The sequence below is a fragment of the Salmo trutta genome, chromosome 15 (assembly GCF_901001165.1).
Source record: "Salmo trutta chromosome 15, fSalTru1.1, whole genome shotgun sequence".
NCBI lineage: Eukaryota > Metazoa > Chordata > Actinopteri > Salmoniformes > Salmonidae > Salmo > Salmo trutta.
Genome location: NC_042971.1, coordinates 39881903 through 39898424, shown reverse-complemented (window position 1 = coordinate 39898424; position 16522 = coordinate 39881903). Strand labels below are relative to the sequence as shown.

Below are 16522 nucleotides of genomic sequence, written 5' to 3'. Positions count from 1 at the left end.
GACAATCTTACAAGATTTAATTTATTCACTATTATACAGATCACATAAGGCCTTCATCGTCATACACCATTCTCAGTCAGACAAATCCCATGGTTTGCTGTTGATGAACAGTACTTCATCTTTCACTTGTTATTTCACTTTTGTTTTATTGTCACACTTGTTTTAAAATAATGAGTTGTTGAACCTTCTCTCTTGGTGTGTTGTTAAATCATGCACTAAACTGAAGTGGCCTTAAACCATTCACAAAATTGTAAAAATTTGACTTTCAAATCATTGAAATGCACACACAAAAAAAATTCTACCATTGACTAAAGGGCAAAGTGTTAGACCCCCTAACATACAAATAAACAACCATTTTACTATAGTATGCTCTTGCCTTTTTTTCTTCAATGAACTGCAGATCTGTCAAAGTTGTGTCAGAAATGATGTGATGCAGCCACATGAATCCTCTGAGCCAAAGTCACATTCTACTGGGACAATTTGTTTTTCCTATCCATCTCCCATCTGGTCTGTTGTGCATGTGGTAATAATGTACTGTACTGGTTGAGGAGTCACTGCAGCGTTAGTATATTGATCACAGAGACAACTGCCTCCCACAGCAGGAACACACAGGATAAGTACCAGTGAGTGATCCAAGTATTGAGTAGAGTTGACCCTCAATACAACAAATAGTTTTGACTGATCTGTTCTGAGCAGGCAGCATGAGAACAATCCAACATGGCCAACAGAGTACCACCATGCCTCCTGGCCAATCCTCAGTCAACCCCAAAAGGTGCCTGTGGCAATGCTTTTATCTTACATTGATAGAAGAATACAGAATATAGCAGGAGTATTCATTAAACTACTTTACCTTGACTACTTTTTTCTTCAACAAGTGAGAGGACAGTTAACCACCAACATGAATCCCATAGAACACTGGAGCAAGTTATTCTATGCTTTGTTGACATTCCTGGGCATGAGTCCATACATCTCTATTGGATATACTATACTATTATTACTGTACTGTAGTTCGTTGCCGTGGTAGTGTTTTCTGTATGCACACCTTGCCTCAGTTTAAGGTCCTTAATATTAGATGAGTACAAAGAGTTCAACTGGCTAGACACCCATAGCAACATATCCAGCATCATTTTGCAATAGGGCAGTGGTTTCCATGGCCACCAGATAACACAGTGGAACAAATACAGTACATAGAGGACTTGTCTGGTATAACTAATGTCTCTCTAACCTCTCCCTCATTATGCTACTGTCTGAGGTTTCTGTCAATAATTCCCATAATCAATCTTCAATGTTCAATCATCAAACCCTAACTGATAGAGTGGACCTGAGGTCATCTTAACCAAGAGCATTCCTCTCCTGGATCCTGAATGGCCTGATTAACTGACCCTGGCTCAAACTTACTTGCCTAAACAACACCAGGCGACTTCCATATTCGCAACCATTAGTAAAGCAACAGCAGTCCTAAAAAGAACTGCATGCTATTCAAACCTGCATTCTCAGAACAAACTATTTCTGTCTTGACTAAGATGAAAGAGGAATGTGTAACCAGTATTATGGTTTGGTTTTCCATGGGGTTATAAAGTGAGCCCTGAATCCTCTAAAATAACAATTTTATGACAGGGTCATGTTAACGAGTCCCTCTCTACTACTGCCACACCCACACGGCCATTAAAACAAAGTCAATTGATCAAGGTTGTATTTCGTGGAACTTCACACTAGAGTTTAAAAGTGCTTCAGATAAGTATGTGGATACAAATACAAGGGTTTGGGTGTAAACAACATTTTGATCTGCCAAGGCCCCTTCAGAGAGGCAATGGGTATGGCTGTTTGAGCCGGGAACTCAACACACTAAAACATTGCCCAACAACATCCTTTTGGATAAAAAAAAAAAATGTAACAAAAACATTCTGACCATTAAAGTGCATCCCTGGATGTCCCCCCACTCTCCCAAACTACCCCCCCATCCCCACTGAACCCCCCAACCCCATAGCAGGGGTCCTTCAGGAAGACAGGGAGGCTCCCCAAACAGCGGTGGCACGTTACTGCCGACAGCCTTCAGAGCACAGTCCATACATCCAGTGGCTACTTTCATTAACAAACAGAAAGAAACAGATGTAAAATTATTATACACAAATAACAACATAGCTATGGGCACAAATCATATCTTCCAACTTGACATGGAGGCTTGGACTTTTTCATTATAGTGTATCATTAGGGTTAAAATGGTTGGTTGGCAGAGAGATTCTTAACTGTAACAATTGAAACCCACTCTGTTCTTTCCCCTGGCCCTCCTGTTGGTGAGTCCTAGAGTCAGATTCCCGGTTATCAGGGGCTATAGGGGGGTGGAGGGGAAGAGTCAGCATTGGGATCTGCACTGGCACACAGGTGGCAGGGGCAGGTCAGCTGGATGCTGTTCACTAGTGGCAAGTTTGTTTGTCAAACGCTCCTCGTCTCCTCTCTCTCTTTATCTATGTTATTATCAATGACCAAACAAGGGAGTGTAAGTGTATGTATTGGTGTGTGTGTTTGTGTGTGTAAGGGTCCAGCATCATTAGATCAGGGGTACAGCGTGTGCTCCCTTCTCAGTGTCTTTCACAGTGTCTTTTACAGTGTCTCTTGTTCGGTGGGGGCGCAGTGGGGGTGTTGGTGGAGGGGGGGCAGAAGGGACTGCAGGGGTGACTGGGGGGTGGTGGGGGGTGACTGCTGCAGGGGGCTGAATTGCGTGGTGGTGGGGGGAGGGGAGGAGCGGTAGCAGGAATAGGTGGAGCCCCCGGTGAGGGTGGTGGTGGGGGAGGCAGGGAGGCCAGCCAGGCCAGTGGGGGAGTCCAGGAGGGGCTGGTTGTAGAAGAAGAAAGCACACTGGTGGATGAAGGTCTCGATGATTGTCTGGTAGGTCCGCGTGGCCGTCAGGGCGTCCATGGTGGTGAAGGCTGGCCGCATCAGAGTGGGCCAGAAACAGATGGACAGATTCTCACTGGTCATCAGGTTCTGTCTGCTCAGCTGGCTCACCCTGGGAGAGACAAGACAATACACCACCATCAACAACAGCATGACAACAGCTACTAGTGTAATAACATTATTACACAGGTATGAGAGCTACTTAATGATACATGTTACAAAACAGGCAAATGGTTTCAGTCACAATGCAGTCAGGGCCAAGGTCATAGAATGGAACAGCTAGCCAGTCTGATCTGCACTCACTTGTGTAAGTGGCTCATGACAAATCTGAAAACGTCATAGTTCTCCCTGGGGAACTTCCTCAGCACATCCTTCATGGTGTACAGCCTTTGTTCCCTGTCGTTGATTTCTGTGCACACACACAGGGAGGGGGTCAGTGCTATGACTCACATGTTTTCAACACTGTTACTCCATATGCAGCACTACATACAGTATACATCTACACACATAATTATAATATATTATATTTTCTGAGAACAAAACACGACATATCCTTATCCCACCGACGAGAAATCCTTCCCAACACCCTGTAAGAACTTGACTGTCAAAAATCACAAGAATCACTCCCTGAACAACCACTCAGCACCACCCTTGTACCCCAGCCTGCTCAATGTCTTACTGAACCCTTCAGAACCCCTCCCTGACCCCAGCCAGCTCCATGTCTTACTGAGCCCTCCAGAACCCCAGTAACCCACCCTGATCCCAGCCAGCTCCATGTCTTACTGAACCCTCCAGAACCCCAGTAACCCACCCTGATCCCAGCCAGCTCCATGTCTTACTGAGCCCTCCAGAACCCCAGTACCCCTTCCTAACCCCAGCCAGCTCCATGTCTTACTGAGCCCTCCAGAACCCCAGTAACCCACCCTGATCCCAGCCAGCTCCATGTCTTACTGAGCCCTCCAGAACCCCAGTACCCCTTCCTAAACCCAGCCAGCTCCATGTCTTACTGAGCCCTCCAGAACCCCAGTACCCCTTCCTAACCCCAGCCAGCTCCATGTCTTACTGAACCCTCCAGAACCCCAGTACCCCTTCCTAACCCCAGCCAGCTCCATGTCTTACTGAGCCCTACAGAACCCCAGTACCCCTTCCTAACCCCAGCCAGCTCCATGTCTTACTGAGCCCTCCAGAACCCCAGTACCCCTTCCTAACCCCAGCCAGCTCCATGTCTTACTGAGCCCTCCAGAACCCCAGTACCCCTTCCTAACCCCAGCCAGCTCCATGTCTTACTGAGCCCTCCAGAACCCCAGTACCCCTTCCTAACCCCAGCCAGCTCCATGTCTTACTGAGCCCTCCAGAACCCCAGTACCCCTTCCTAACCCCAGCCAGCTCCATGTCTTACTGAGCCCTCCAGAACCCCAGTACCCCTTCCTAACCCCAGCCAGCTCCATGTCTTACTGAGCCCTCCAGAACCCCAGTACCCCTTCCTAACCCCAGCCAGCTCCATGTCTTACTGAAGGCCTCGAGCAGCTCCACCTGCAGGATGCAGGGCACCAACGGCTCCGGCAGCTCAGAGAAGAAGGCCTTCAGAGCCCCAGCCACCGTGTTGATGGCAAAGTCCTTCTCCACTAGGTCCAGCCCATGGTCTAGAGGTTAAAAAGAGGTAGAGGGATAGAAAGAGGTAAAACAAGATGAGGGAGATGAAGAGGGAAGAAGAGAGGGAGAGGACGGTGAGATGTAGAAGAAGAGAAAGAGGAAAGAGTGGTAGAGGGAGGTGAGAGGTAGAAGGAGAGAAAGGGGAAGAGAGAGGGATAGGAATAGTGTGTAAGAGGTAGTCGGCTTTGTCACTGTTCTAAATATATTTTGTTGTAGGCCATAATTTCCTCTACAGCTCATGTGTCAATATATTGATTAGCCAAATAACTAACCAGGGTTAGTCCAGGGGTTAGGGACAGAGTGTGGTGAGTATTACAGTCAATCCATCCATTGGTCTGATACAATGTTTTAGACCAGACAGGACTAGGTACAGTAACTCACCCTGGTCAAACTGCCTCTGCATGCTCTCCATCTCACACTTGTTCCCGCTCACCCTGTACAGCCCCTCTGTGTTGAGACCTGCAGACAGACAGAGATTGAAACCAGGAAGAATGCTTCATTCCATCAACGCCATCTGCATTACGTCATTATCCATTTCCTGTAAAGTCAATGAGGGCACTGCTGAAGTACAGAACTTGATCACTGGCTACATTTGCTCTAGTCGTAGTTAGTTCTTCTTGGCGTAAATAGTTGGGTGGAAAAATAATCATTATATTCACATTCAATTTTTTTCATTTAGCAGATGCCCTCGTCCAGAATGGCTTACATTAAAGCACATTGAAAATGAACAACCTCATAAAGCGATTATTTAAGTAAAACTTTCACAGTGCAACACTAAAAAGACATTACACATTTTCATAATTCAGCAACACAGGTTTGTTTACCTCAGAATTATCAACGATAAGATTCTGCCTACGTTTTGCACAGCATCCAGGTCAAATAGCATAATGAACCAGACAAACACACACACACACACATAAACAAACACAGGGGAGAAGAGGAGACAGAAATTTGTGACCTACCTGTGGTCTCAATGAAGTGGACACACTTGTCGATAAAAAGTGGGATAGGTCTGTCTGGGAACACCACATTGACCAGGGGTACCCCGAAGTAGTTGCTCTCCAGGGGCTTGGGAATAGAGGGCCGGGGCTTTGGTCTGGTTTTCTGCACAGAAACAGGAATGTTGACATTGTTAATGACCAAGTCCATATTAGAATGGTTGTTCATTATGTCAACACTATGTTCAACTCAGCTGTAAGGTGGCAAACTAAATTTGCCTTTATGTATTCAGCATTAACAGCTGCCGCATCAAGTGTCTTAGTTACTCTGAAATACAGGCTTAAATTCTATCAACTCACCTTGAACTTACTTTCTATGAATAGCATATTAGCATGGCGGAATAGTTTTGATTAAAACAATCAAGGAATTACGCATCAAAAAAGTTATTTAGATAGTAGAGTTCACGTGAGAAAACATATTAACCATGTTGTCAATACTTAACCATGTTTATCGGATCAAAGCTAGCCATCCATTTACCTAAACTTGAAAGACAATAGTCATTCAAACTTGAAAATTATAGTGTTAACCCATTAGCAGTTAAGAGGAGAATACTAAGTGAAGAAATACATACCTTGGCAGTTCGCCGTAGGCTCTTCAGAATGTTCCTCTTCTTGGGGTCCTCTCCCTCCTCATTGATGATGTCTCCTTTCAGGGTTCCGAACTCATCCTCCTTGGTCTTTGGCAGGGCCCCCATCTCGTCGTCGCTGCCAATGAAGCTAGTGCGAAAGCTGCTGAACTTACCCAGGCGTTTGGAGCGGTCACGGTACAGCCGGGGCTTCACCCCCGCCGCCGAGAACTTCCTGCAGCGCTCCAGGGAACTGCTGTCTGCCTCACTGTCCGAGCCATTCCCATTTGAGTGCATCCTGTTGGCGTTGCGGATGGTGATTATCTTGCCCTGCGTGCTGTCATGGGGCACAGAGTAGATGATCTCCTCGTTGCTGGGCCGGGGCTTGGACACAGCATCCATAGGCTCTGCATAGTCTGAGGGGTCGTAACCTCCGTCCCCACCTGGTACCCATGTCACAGCAGAGGGCAGGGAGCGACGGTGGCCCATGGTGTCTGTGTTGTAGGGGTTTCGGCCCACCTTCCGGAAGTCAAAGGTCACAGTGGGCTTGGGCCTCACCTGGGGAGGGACCTTGCTGTTGAGTTTGTTCTCAAAGGAGCTGATGTCAGAGATGACAGAGACATCGCTGGAGTCCAGGTCAGGCAGGTTGAAGCCCCCACCATGGGAGGTGAGTGTGCCATCGAAGTAGGGTGGGGAGGGCTCCACGTCATCCACATCAGAGTCTAGGAACATGTTGCCAGGGCTGGGTGAGCTACAGCGAGGGGAGTAGGCAGTGTCGTTAGTGCAGGCCTCAGCCACGTTATCATACATGTGTGTTGCCTCCACAATGTTGCGTTTCTCCACCACCTCCATCAGGAAGTGCTGGAACATCTCTATCCTGTGCAGGCCGCCCACCACCCCTCCAGACCCACACACCACACTGTTGAACCTGCCCTCTATCTCTTGGGCCAGCTCCTCTCCCTGGACTAGCTGCTCTCTGGCAGACTCACTTTCTGTGAGCTCCACCTGGCTCTCCCCTACTGCCAGCAGCTGAACAGGGATGATGTCCTGGATCTCACACAGGAAGGCACATAGAGTCTCCAGGGAGGCCTTGCGGCGGGCTGAGTACACAGCGATGTAGCCATGCACTAATCTGCTCTTCCTCAGGGAGAAGGAGGCGTGGTAGGAAAGAAGGGAGAGCTCAATCACCTGTTTGTGAGGCCCCACTGTCTGCTCCAGTATCACTGAGGTCCCACTATTGGATGTTGGCCTGCAGTGCTGAGGCAGTAGGAAGGGAGAGAGGAGCTGTTCCACGTCGTAGTTGTCTCCACACATCAAGCACATGACGATGCGGATGTCTGCCTCTGGGCTGGGCTGGTGAGGAGAGTCTCTTGGGCCTGGAGGTTTAGGGGGCAGAGGTGGGGAGCTGCTACTAAAAGATGAGCTCCTCCTAGAGTCCAGGAGACCCCTCAAAACTTGATTGATCTGACTGTCATTCACATTGTGCCCATAGCCCACACCAGGAGAGGCTGGGTCTAGGAAGCTACACTGCAGTCTCCTTGCTACCTGCTGTCCCTGTGTTATTAAGCCTAAGGCAGTTTCTCCCCCAATATCTGCATATGTCCCTACTCCCCTTTTAGTAACCAAGAGCAGAGACGTTAAAAGCTGAGCTATATGGCTGTCCCTTCTACCTATTGTTGACTCCCGCAACCTTTCAATGCTTTCTACGACATAGGTTAGGGACTCTTTTGAGTTGTACAGACACAGGCATCCATGGGGTGTGAAAGTGGTAGTGTGAAAGGAATTTACAGGAAGTCGTACGTTTCCCTCAATAGGTCGCAGGGTCAGCGCATACATTTTCCCATCCAGCACATACCGGTCGTCATTGGTACAGAGGGTCCTGATCTCATTGGCAAACTCCCTGGCCAGTCCGTCTTTGCCCAATATCACAAGGTTGATTCGGTCAGCTTTAATATCCCCAAAATGGGACTTCACATTGAAGAATGGGTAGCATGTTGGGAAACGTGAGGCCAGGAGCTGCTCTATCTTGAAGTCTCCACACTGTGGGCTGCTGGGACAGGTCTCCTTGGTTGGGTGGTAGACAAAGTGGATATGCTTCAACACCAGAGCATCTCTCTCAGCTGGAAGCTTCTGCAGGGTCTTGAACCTCTGCTCCTCCCCTAAAACATCCTGGATGGCCCCCATCTTCTCCTTGCTGGGCTTGGCATCCACCTCCAGCTCATAGAAGAGCTCAGAGTACTCCAGCAGCAGCTCCTGGAAGTCCTCTTTAGCGTGGTCTATTATGTCTTTCTGGTGGCGGTTGTAGAGGTCCAGGTACTCTGATTCCTCCAACCATTGGTAGAAGTCTTCGTTCATGATGAAGCTGCGGGCCTCTTCCCAGGGCTTGCCTGGCGTGACAAAGGGAGAACAGGCCAGCTTGTGCTTGAACTCCTGCCTCATCTCAGCCCGCTTGCACTCATTCCTCAGGTGCTCCAGGTGGGCATTGAAAATGTACTCGGCTGGGGCTGTCTCCAGCAGGTCTGAGGGGATGCGCTCATCCTCCATGTTATCTATGTGACACGTGTCCTCCCATGGAGAGTCCTCCAAAACCACAAACCAGTGGGCAAAGTGCTGCTTGGACTCCAGGACCTTCTGAACCCCAGACCAGCTCAGCTGGTCGATCTCATCCAGGTCAGGCACCAGGGAGCTAAGTGCTAGAGGAAGAGTGCTCAGATAGATTTTCCGACGTCTCTCAATGTGCTCCTGTTTCAGACGGTACACATGCTGCTGGAAGAGCTTCTTGCATTTCGCTGTACCCTCTAGAAAGACGTATTCCTTGAACTCTGAAGAGCTGTGCATGCGTCGGCTGGTGTTAAGCCAGGTCTCGTTGTGGTTCTTCACTACGCGGTTGACTAGCCATTCGTATCGGTCTTTAGCCAGGGCTATCTGCTGACTCTGGAGCTTGAGGGCCTCGAAGTAAGGAATGATCTTGGGCTTGCCCCTGCTCTTATCAATGAGTTGCACCAAAGCAATGAAGGCTAGGTCAACATTGATGTTGGAGCGTGCAGATGTCTCCACTACTGGAAGACTCTTTTTAGTGATGGCAAAGGTGTGAGAATCTTTGATGTAGCGTTCAACCCCCTCATCACACTTGGTTAAGACCAGCACAATGGGCTTCTTTGTTTTGCTCAGCTGACCATAAAGGTTTGTGACAAACTTCAACTGGTCGTCAAAGTTGCGGTTCATCCCCCTACTGACGTCCACACAGAGCATGAACCCGTCAGCCTGTATCTTGCCCTCAGGCATCTGCTTCTGCTCAAAGTCCTGCTCCAGCCCCAGCTGGTCCGTGCAGAAGTACATAAGCTTCTCTGCAGAGGCCAGCTTGGTGGAGGCCGCCCTCTTGATATAGGGCTGCATGGCAGTGCTGCGGTGTGGCTGGAACGTCTGGTCATCAATGAACTCGGTCTGCTCCACCACATGCATCCTGCACTCCGGCCCCTCCTCCACCACCCGCCCCACCTCCCCCCAGAACAGGAAGTGGTCATTGTTAACCACTCTGCCCCCAAAGTCACTGGTGCTCAGCACTGACGTGTGGTCCAGATAGAAGTCATCAGCACTGGGGCGAACAAAGCGGTTACACAGGCAGGACTTGCCCACTCCACACTGGCCCTTCTCTTTCTCAGTCCCTGACAAACCCACAACAATAAGGTTGTATGTGGGTGACTTAGCATCCTGCTTTTTCGCCATCATTATCGTCTGCTGACACTCATCCTGCCATATTCAGGCACTCGATAGAAGAGAACACCTGGATGTGAGTGGCAGATTAGTTGGTGTTTCCTCTAGTGTGCTTCATGTTTTATCAACAGCAGTGTAGGGGTGTAGCAAAGGCAGAGGCTTCTCTCAGTCATTTCTAATGTAGCTATGAGCCTGTCAGGAAAAAAAGAGCACAAAAATCAAATAATTAGCTAAACAAAATCTTAATTTATGTTTAAAAAGGAACAAATATTAGTTTGAGCCAAGTTAACCTTATTTCTGCTCTCATCAAAAAAAAGAACAGTCAAACACCTTCACAAGAACGACAGTGGTTAAAAGAAGACAAGACTAAGAATAATTTCCCTTCAACTTAATGAGAGAACACTGAGTAGGGGCAAGAATTTCTCATTTCTAATCCGCTCTCAATCTGGGCTGGCCTTTTAATAGAACAGGGTCGTTCCACCTCAAAAAGCACAAGAAAGAGTTGACACACACCATCTCAGATTGTTCTGAAATCGTTTCTGTTGTTAGAAACAGAACATTAGCATTCCTGCAACATTATTTTGTTTTAATATAAATTCACCTAATTGATTGCATCCAAATTGCCCATTTAAAAATGTGTAGGATTCATATAATAGTCAATAAATATAATATCTAACATCCAACTTGGACCAAACTTTTTTTCTAACCATGAGTTACACATGAGGAATCCAAAGGAATGGTCAAAAGCCAGTCACAGAACCCCCCATTCCAATCCCACCCCAAAAACGAGTATATCAAAAATCTAATCAAATGTTATTAGTCACACGCGCCTAATACAACAGGTGTAGACCTTACGGTGAAATGCTTACTTTACGAGCCCCTAACCAACAATGCAAAATATGAATAAGAAATAAAAGTACCAAGTAATTAAATGAGCAGCAGTAAAATAACAATAGCGAGCCTATATACATGGGGTTACCGGTACAGAGTCAATGTGCGGGGGCACCGGTTAGTTGAGGTAATATGTACATGTAGGTGGAGTTATTAAAGTGACTATGCATAGATGATAACAACAGAGTAGCAGCAGTGTAAGGGGGAGGGGGGGGCAATGCAAATAGTCTGGGTGGCCATTTGATTAGATGTTCAGGAGTCTTATGGCTGGGGGGGGGGGGGGGGGGGGGGGGGGGGGGTAGAAGCTGTTTAGAAGCCTCTTGGACCTAGACTTGGCGCTCCGGTATCGGTCTGTGTCTGACAAGTACTATGAAGCTGCGGCTCTGAGTATTGTTTTTCCATTATATGTAATATATTCCTAGTGAATTTAGTGATTGTTTCAAATGGTAACTTTTTAAGATTTGTGGTACAAATCCAATGCAAATTAATAGTACCTATATTAGCATTTTCCCACTTCATATTCAAATCATCTGAAAGTATCTAAAAATATATTGTGTAACTCAATGATGTTACTTATAGATGATTTGGTTATGAAGCACAAAAATACTATTATAGATACCATTGACTTGCATTTGAAACAGTGGTCTGGTAAACAAAACCAAAGCATGGATTGCCTCCATACATGTTACCAAAAGAATGTGGACACCTGCTCGTCAAACATCTCATTCTAAAATCATGACCATTAAAATGGAGTTGATCCCCCCCTTTGCTGCTATAACAGCCTCCACTCTTCTCAGAAGGCTTTCCACTAGATGTTGGAACATTGCTGTGGGGACTTGCTTCCATTCAGCCACAAGAGCATTAGTGAGGTCGGGCACTGATGTTGAGCGATTAGGCCAGGCTCGACAAAGCGTTTCTGTATGGACCTCACTTTGTGCACGGGGGCATTGTCATGCCGAAACAGGAAAGGGCCTTCCCCAAACTGTTGCCACAAAGTTGGAAGCACAGAATCGTCTAGAGAGTCCTTGTATGCTGTAGCGTTAAGAATTATCTTCACTGGAACTAAGGGGCCTAGACCGAACCATGAAAAACAGCCCCAGACCATTATTCCTCCTCCACCAAACTTTACAGTTAGCACTATGCATTCGGCTCTCCTGGCATCCGCCAAACCCATATTCGTCTGTCAGACTGCCAGATGGTGAAGTGTGATTCATCACTCCATTTAAACGTGTCCACTGCTCCAGAGTCCAATGGCGGCAAGCTTTACACCACTCCAGCCAACGCTTGGCATTGCACATGTGATCTTAGGCTTGTGCGCGGCTGCTCGGCCATGGAAACCCATTTCATGAAGCTCCTGACAAACAGTTATTGTGCTGACGTTGCTTCCAGAGGCAGTTTGGAACTTGGTAGTGAGTGTTGCAACCGAAGACAGACAATTTTTACACGCTACGTGCTTCAGCACTCGGGGTCCCGTTCTGTGAGCTTATGTGGCCTACCACTTCACGACTGAGCAAGTGGTTGCTCCTAGACGTTTCCATTTCACAACAGCACTTACAGTTGACCGGGGCAGCTCTAGCAGGGCAGAAAGTTGATGAACTGATTTGTTGGAAAGGTGGCATCCTATGACAGTGGCATGTTGAAAGTCACTGAGCTCTTCAGTAAGGCCATTTGTATTGTGAATGTTTGTCTATGAAGATTGCAAGGATGTGTGCTCGATTTTATACACCTGTCAGCAACAGGTGTGGCTGAAATTGCTTAATCCAAATTCACTGAGAATACATTACAAAGGATGAAGAAACAATTCTCCGAGCCGCAGCTCCATACTAGTTGTCAGAAATAGAAAACTGATACTGTATCCCAGTGGAGGCTGCTGAGGGGAGGACGGCTCATAATAATGGCTGGAATGGAGTCAATGGTATCAGAAACATGTTTTTGTGTTTGATACCATTCACTTCATTCCAGCCATTATTATGTGCTGTCCTCCCCTCAGCAGCCTCCACTGCTGTATACTCGTTGTTGGGTTGGGATTAGCGTGGGGTGTGGGGGTCCGTGGATGGCTTTTTACCATTTACATGAGGATGTCTTAGTCATTGTTAGAAAACTATTTGGTCCAAATGAGATGTAAGGTACTTTATTTATTAAATATTATATGAATCCTATAAATTAAAAGTGGCCAATTGGTGTACAATCAATTAGTTTAATTTCTCAGAGATCAAATTATATCTCAACAAAATAACGTGTCAGGGATGCTAATGTTATACGTTTCTAACTAAAGAAACCATTTCTGAACAATCTGAGATGGTGGGTTTCATGGCTTGCTGAAATGACATGGAACAACCCAACAAATGCAATATACAAAGAAAAACTCAATATCCCTGCAAATCAAGTGAGACAGTAAATATGCTGAGGGGGTATGTAGTGAAGAGATTACATTCTTTTTTTGGCCTTGTATGAGAGATGTCACATGAAAGGAGCCTAAATGGGACTGGAGACATGGGTACTCTCCACCATGGATCGACATACTTCAACTCAATGACAAACTTATCACATGTAGGCTACTGACAATCCCATAAAAGGATCACACCAACTGCAATACAACATCAAGTACAATACAACATCAAGTACATTACAACATGTGAGGAGTTGGTCATGTTAAGTGGATGAATCAAGGTTAGCCCTAAACCCAATTTGGATCATTAACCTGCTAGTTAGCAGTTTGGTTCTCTAGCCACGAGGCTGTACTGTACTTCTGCTCAGAGCTATCTTTTTTTAGGCTATTTTTCCTGCCTACTTTATGACTTGGCAGGTTTTGGAGTGTGAGCAGGGATGGGAGTGAAGGGGAGGAAGAGGAGAAGCACTCACACTAATTGGAGTCCCATCCTACCTATTGCTAGCCAAAAGCATTGAGGGGATGAATGGTCTGTGTGTCTCATAACTATGTAAGATACGTCCTTATCTCGATGGTGGACAAGGACCTCTTCAGACAAAGGGCTAAGCAGTGCTCTTGGTTTCCTTGCCAACCGGGACCTTTAGCTGGTCACTATTAAGGATCTATGCTCTTGACTATGGCCTTGATCCTGAATATCATGAATATCATGAATGAATGACAACACACATTCAGGTAAACATCAACCTCTTTAGACAGCAACAAAAATATAAACTCATCAGCCAGAGGTCTGTTTGCACTGTTCTTAGTGTAATAGCTTCCTAATTGCTGTGTTTATACTGTTGCCAAACAAAGAAAAAAACAACAGATGAACAATCTGCCCAGCATACAGACAATCACTAATTAGCATAATCCAGTCTACTGCATGTACACAGTAACCTATCATCACCAGCGTTAGAATCAGGTAAGGTTTGGTGTACTCTTGTCTGTCAAGTTGCCAAGCCGTATATTTGACACAGAGGAAGGGGCCATACTGGAGAAACTCCATAACTACAACCAAATTATGACAAGAGGATGCCCAAAGTACAACCAGAAAACAAATCACACTGTATTATTGTGATAAAATGACTCATGTAAATAGACTGTTGATGTACTTACTGTATCAATATTGACATGAAATGTGAACTACAAACTGACAGGCTACTGCCATTTAATAAAACTGTTTTCATTATTATTGTTTACAAAAGGAGGCATCTCCATATATTCTAAAGCTATATAAAATCCAGCATTTAAAACCTGTCTAAATAACCCATCAAAGGCACAGTAGGCAGTCCATCATGAAGCTCAGCTGTACAAGGCCTGACTGACAACCAGGTTGAACAGGCAAGTTATTTGGAAATGAAAACAAGCAAGTCACTACCCTACCCTCTGATTGTAAAGATACATCATTTTCTATATTCAGAAGCACAAACATAATTGCGCCATATTGTTCGACATTGTCAATATATAGTGGGTTGGTTACAACTCCTTATGCATATTTGAATGGATTAACAACGAATTTGGAATGAATGTTCATGGAAAGCTCTGGCCACGCCAGGCCTCTTGTCCACAGAATGAAATAGCCGACTCGTAACTAAACCCATTCACCTTGTATTTCTGAATCCACTTGCACTTTTTAAATCACCACCCTATTCACCCAAAGATACATTTGTAACAGACAATTGATACATTGTGAGTAAATTGAGCATGAGAATGTTTAGCTGGAACACTGGTTTCAGTCTGTGTTTCAGATTAAAATGGGGAGAAAGTGAATACATACCATCGCATTCTCCCTGAATCTGTCAGGCCAGCGCTTGCCGCAGCCCGGCCGCCTGATATACATGGACAAGAAACACAAATGTGGCTCGTTTGATTCCGAAACAGACACTAATAACTATACATATGTTGTTATTGTTAGCTTGACAGATTCATTGTAAGTCTATATCCCTATTTTGATGATTTCCAATTCCATTGATATTTTCGTTGTCTTTGTGATAATAAAACTACTAACGTAAAAACAATGATCTTCCTGTTTTTTCTCTCCTCGGATAATAAAAGCTTGTTTCACCGTTTTCTCCTTGGTTCACCACGTTGCTTTTGACCAATTATTATGTCCATTGTTGTGCCAACATTATGCTGGATCGATCATGCACGGGACACCGGTCGAGGTTGCTGCAATTGCCGTACAAGGTTTATTCTAAACTGGCTTCATGCAATAAATTGGTAACGTCTTTATCAATTTAACAAGAGATTGCGTGTGTGTGAAAGTGTTTTTTTCCCCAGCTTCCCAATAATGGCGGCGGCCCTCCTCCCGGAGCTAATTCTCCTCTCCTTTTCTCAGAAAATGGGGAGCTACGGAGACAGACGCGGCGAAGACTCGCCCAGCGGCGCACACACACAACTGCAGAACGTCGCTATTTACAAAGGCGAGACCTTGCTGTCATGCCGACACGCGCAATCACCATCACTGCTACAAAGGTGACTTTAGCCAACGTATGTCAAGGATGATAATGGCTGTGATATATCTCTGTGCATTCCTGCTTTTCACAAACTAACCAATATATGTTTAATAGAGTTCTATTTTGTTTGAACAAAATGACATCACCTGCTTTGGTAGGCCTTATGTCTTTGTGTTTGTCTTATTCTTTTATTATTATGTCCTACTCTAAAGTCACATAATGCGTCATAGTAATATTTGTTCAAATTATTATTATTATTAGGCTCATCACTGTTCTGAGACAGGTCCCAAAAAGTCCCAAAAGAGATTAAAATACTTTCAAGTAAAAGTGAAATGATAGGCCAACTTTTTAACATTGTCTAAAAAATAATATTTCCTATCCAACATTGTACAATAGACTGTATCTTGGGGTTTCCACTAGCTTCTAGAGACTATAGGCACAAAGTCAGATTCCACAGCCACAATGTCAAAATTGGCAAAAGAAAAGTTTTAGCTTTTTGGTCTTAATTAAGGTTAGCAGCATAGTTAAGATTAGGGTTATGTTTAAAAGAATTTTTTTAAGAAGATAAATTGTAGAAATGGGCGGGGTTTATGATTTTGTTGGTAAAGAACTGGGTTTAATGTCTATCGTACAGAAGCTAGTAACGACCCTATCTTGTGGGCTTCTATAAATCTGATGCCGTAAAGGTTATTGCCGCCCCCTGGTGTAGCCTACTGTTGTGTACGTATATTTGTACAAATAAATACAGGTTTTACACGTCTATGCATGGGGCCAGTGCTACTGCAATATATATGTAATAATTTAGCCCGAATACGCGTTGAATATATGCAATAGACACATTTGAAGTTCAGCCACAGCAGCACACGTCACACCAAAATTCTATATTGGATAATTATTGATGACTTACTTCCAAAACATTTG

The 16522-nt window shown here is 45.4% G+C and overlaps 1 protein-coding gene across 3 annotated transcripts; it reads right to left on the bottom strand.

The window, feature by feature from the left end:
• Nucleotides 1–15636, bottom strand: LOC115149012 (rho GTPase-activating protein 35-like). 3 transcript variants are annotated; one of them, XM_029691456.1, is made up of 8 exons: nt 15154–15636; nt 14923–14974; nt 6119–10018; nt 5511–5652; nt 4930–5007; nt 4407–4538; nt 3199–3304; nt 1–3007 (listed from the first exon to the last, which is right to left on the bottom strand). In XM_029691456.1, exons 3-8 carry the CDS (start codon nt 9839–9841, stop codon nt 2602–2604), a joined length of 4587 nt encoding a protein of 1528 aa, XP_029547316.1. In that variant the 5' UTR covers nt 9842–10018; nt 14923–14974; nt 15154–15636; the 3' UTR covers nt 1–2601. The 3 variants fall into 3 exon arrangements, with proteins under 3 accessions (XP_029547316.1, XP_029547315.1, XP_029547317.1); XM_029691455.1 differs by having other exon boundaries at nt 14923–15636; XM_029691457.1 differs by having other exon boundaries at nt 6119–10010; nt 14923–15636.
• Between the last annotated feature and the right edge of the window lie 886 nt (nt 15637–16522).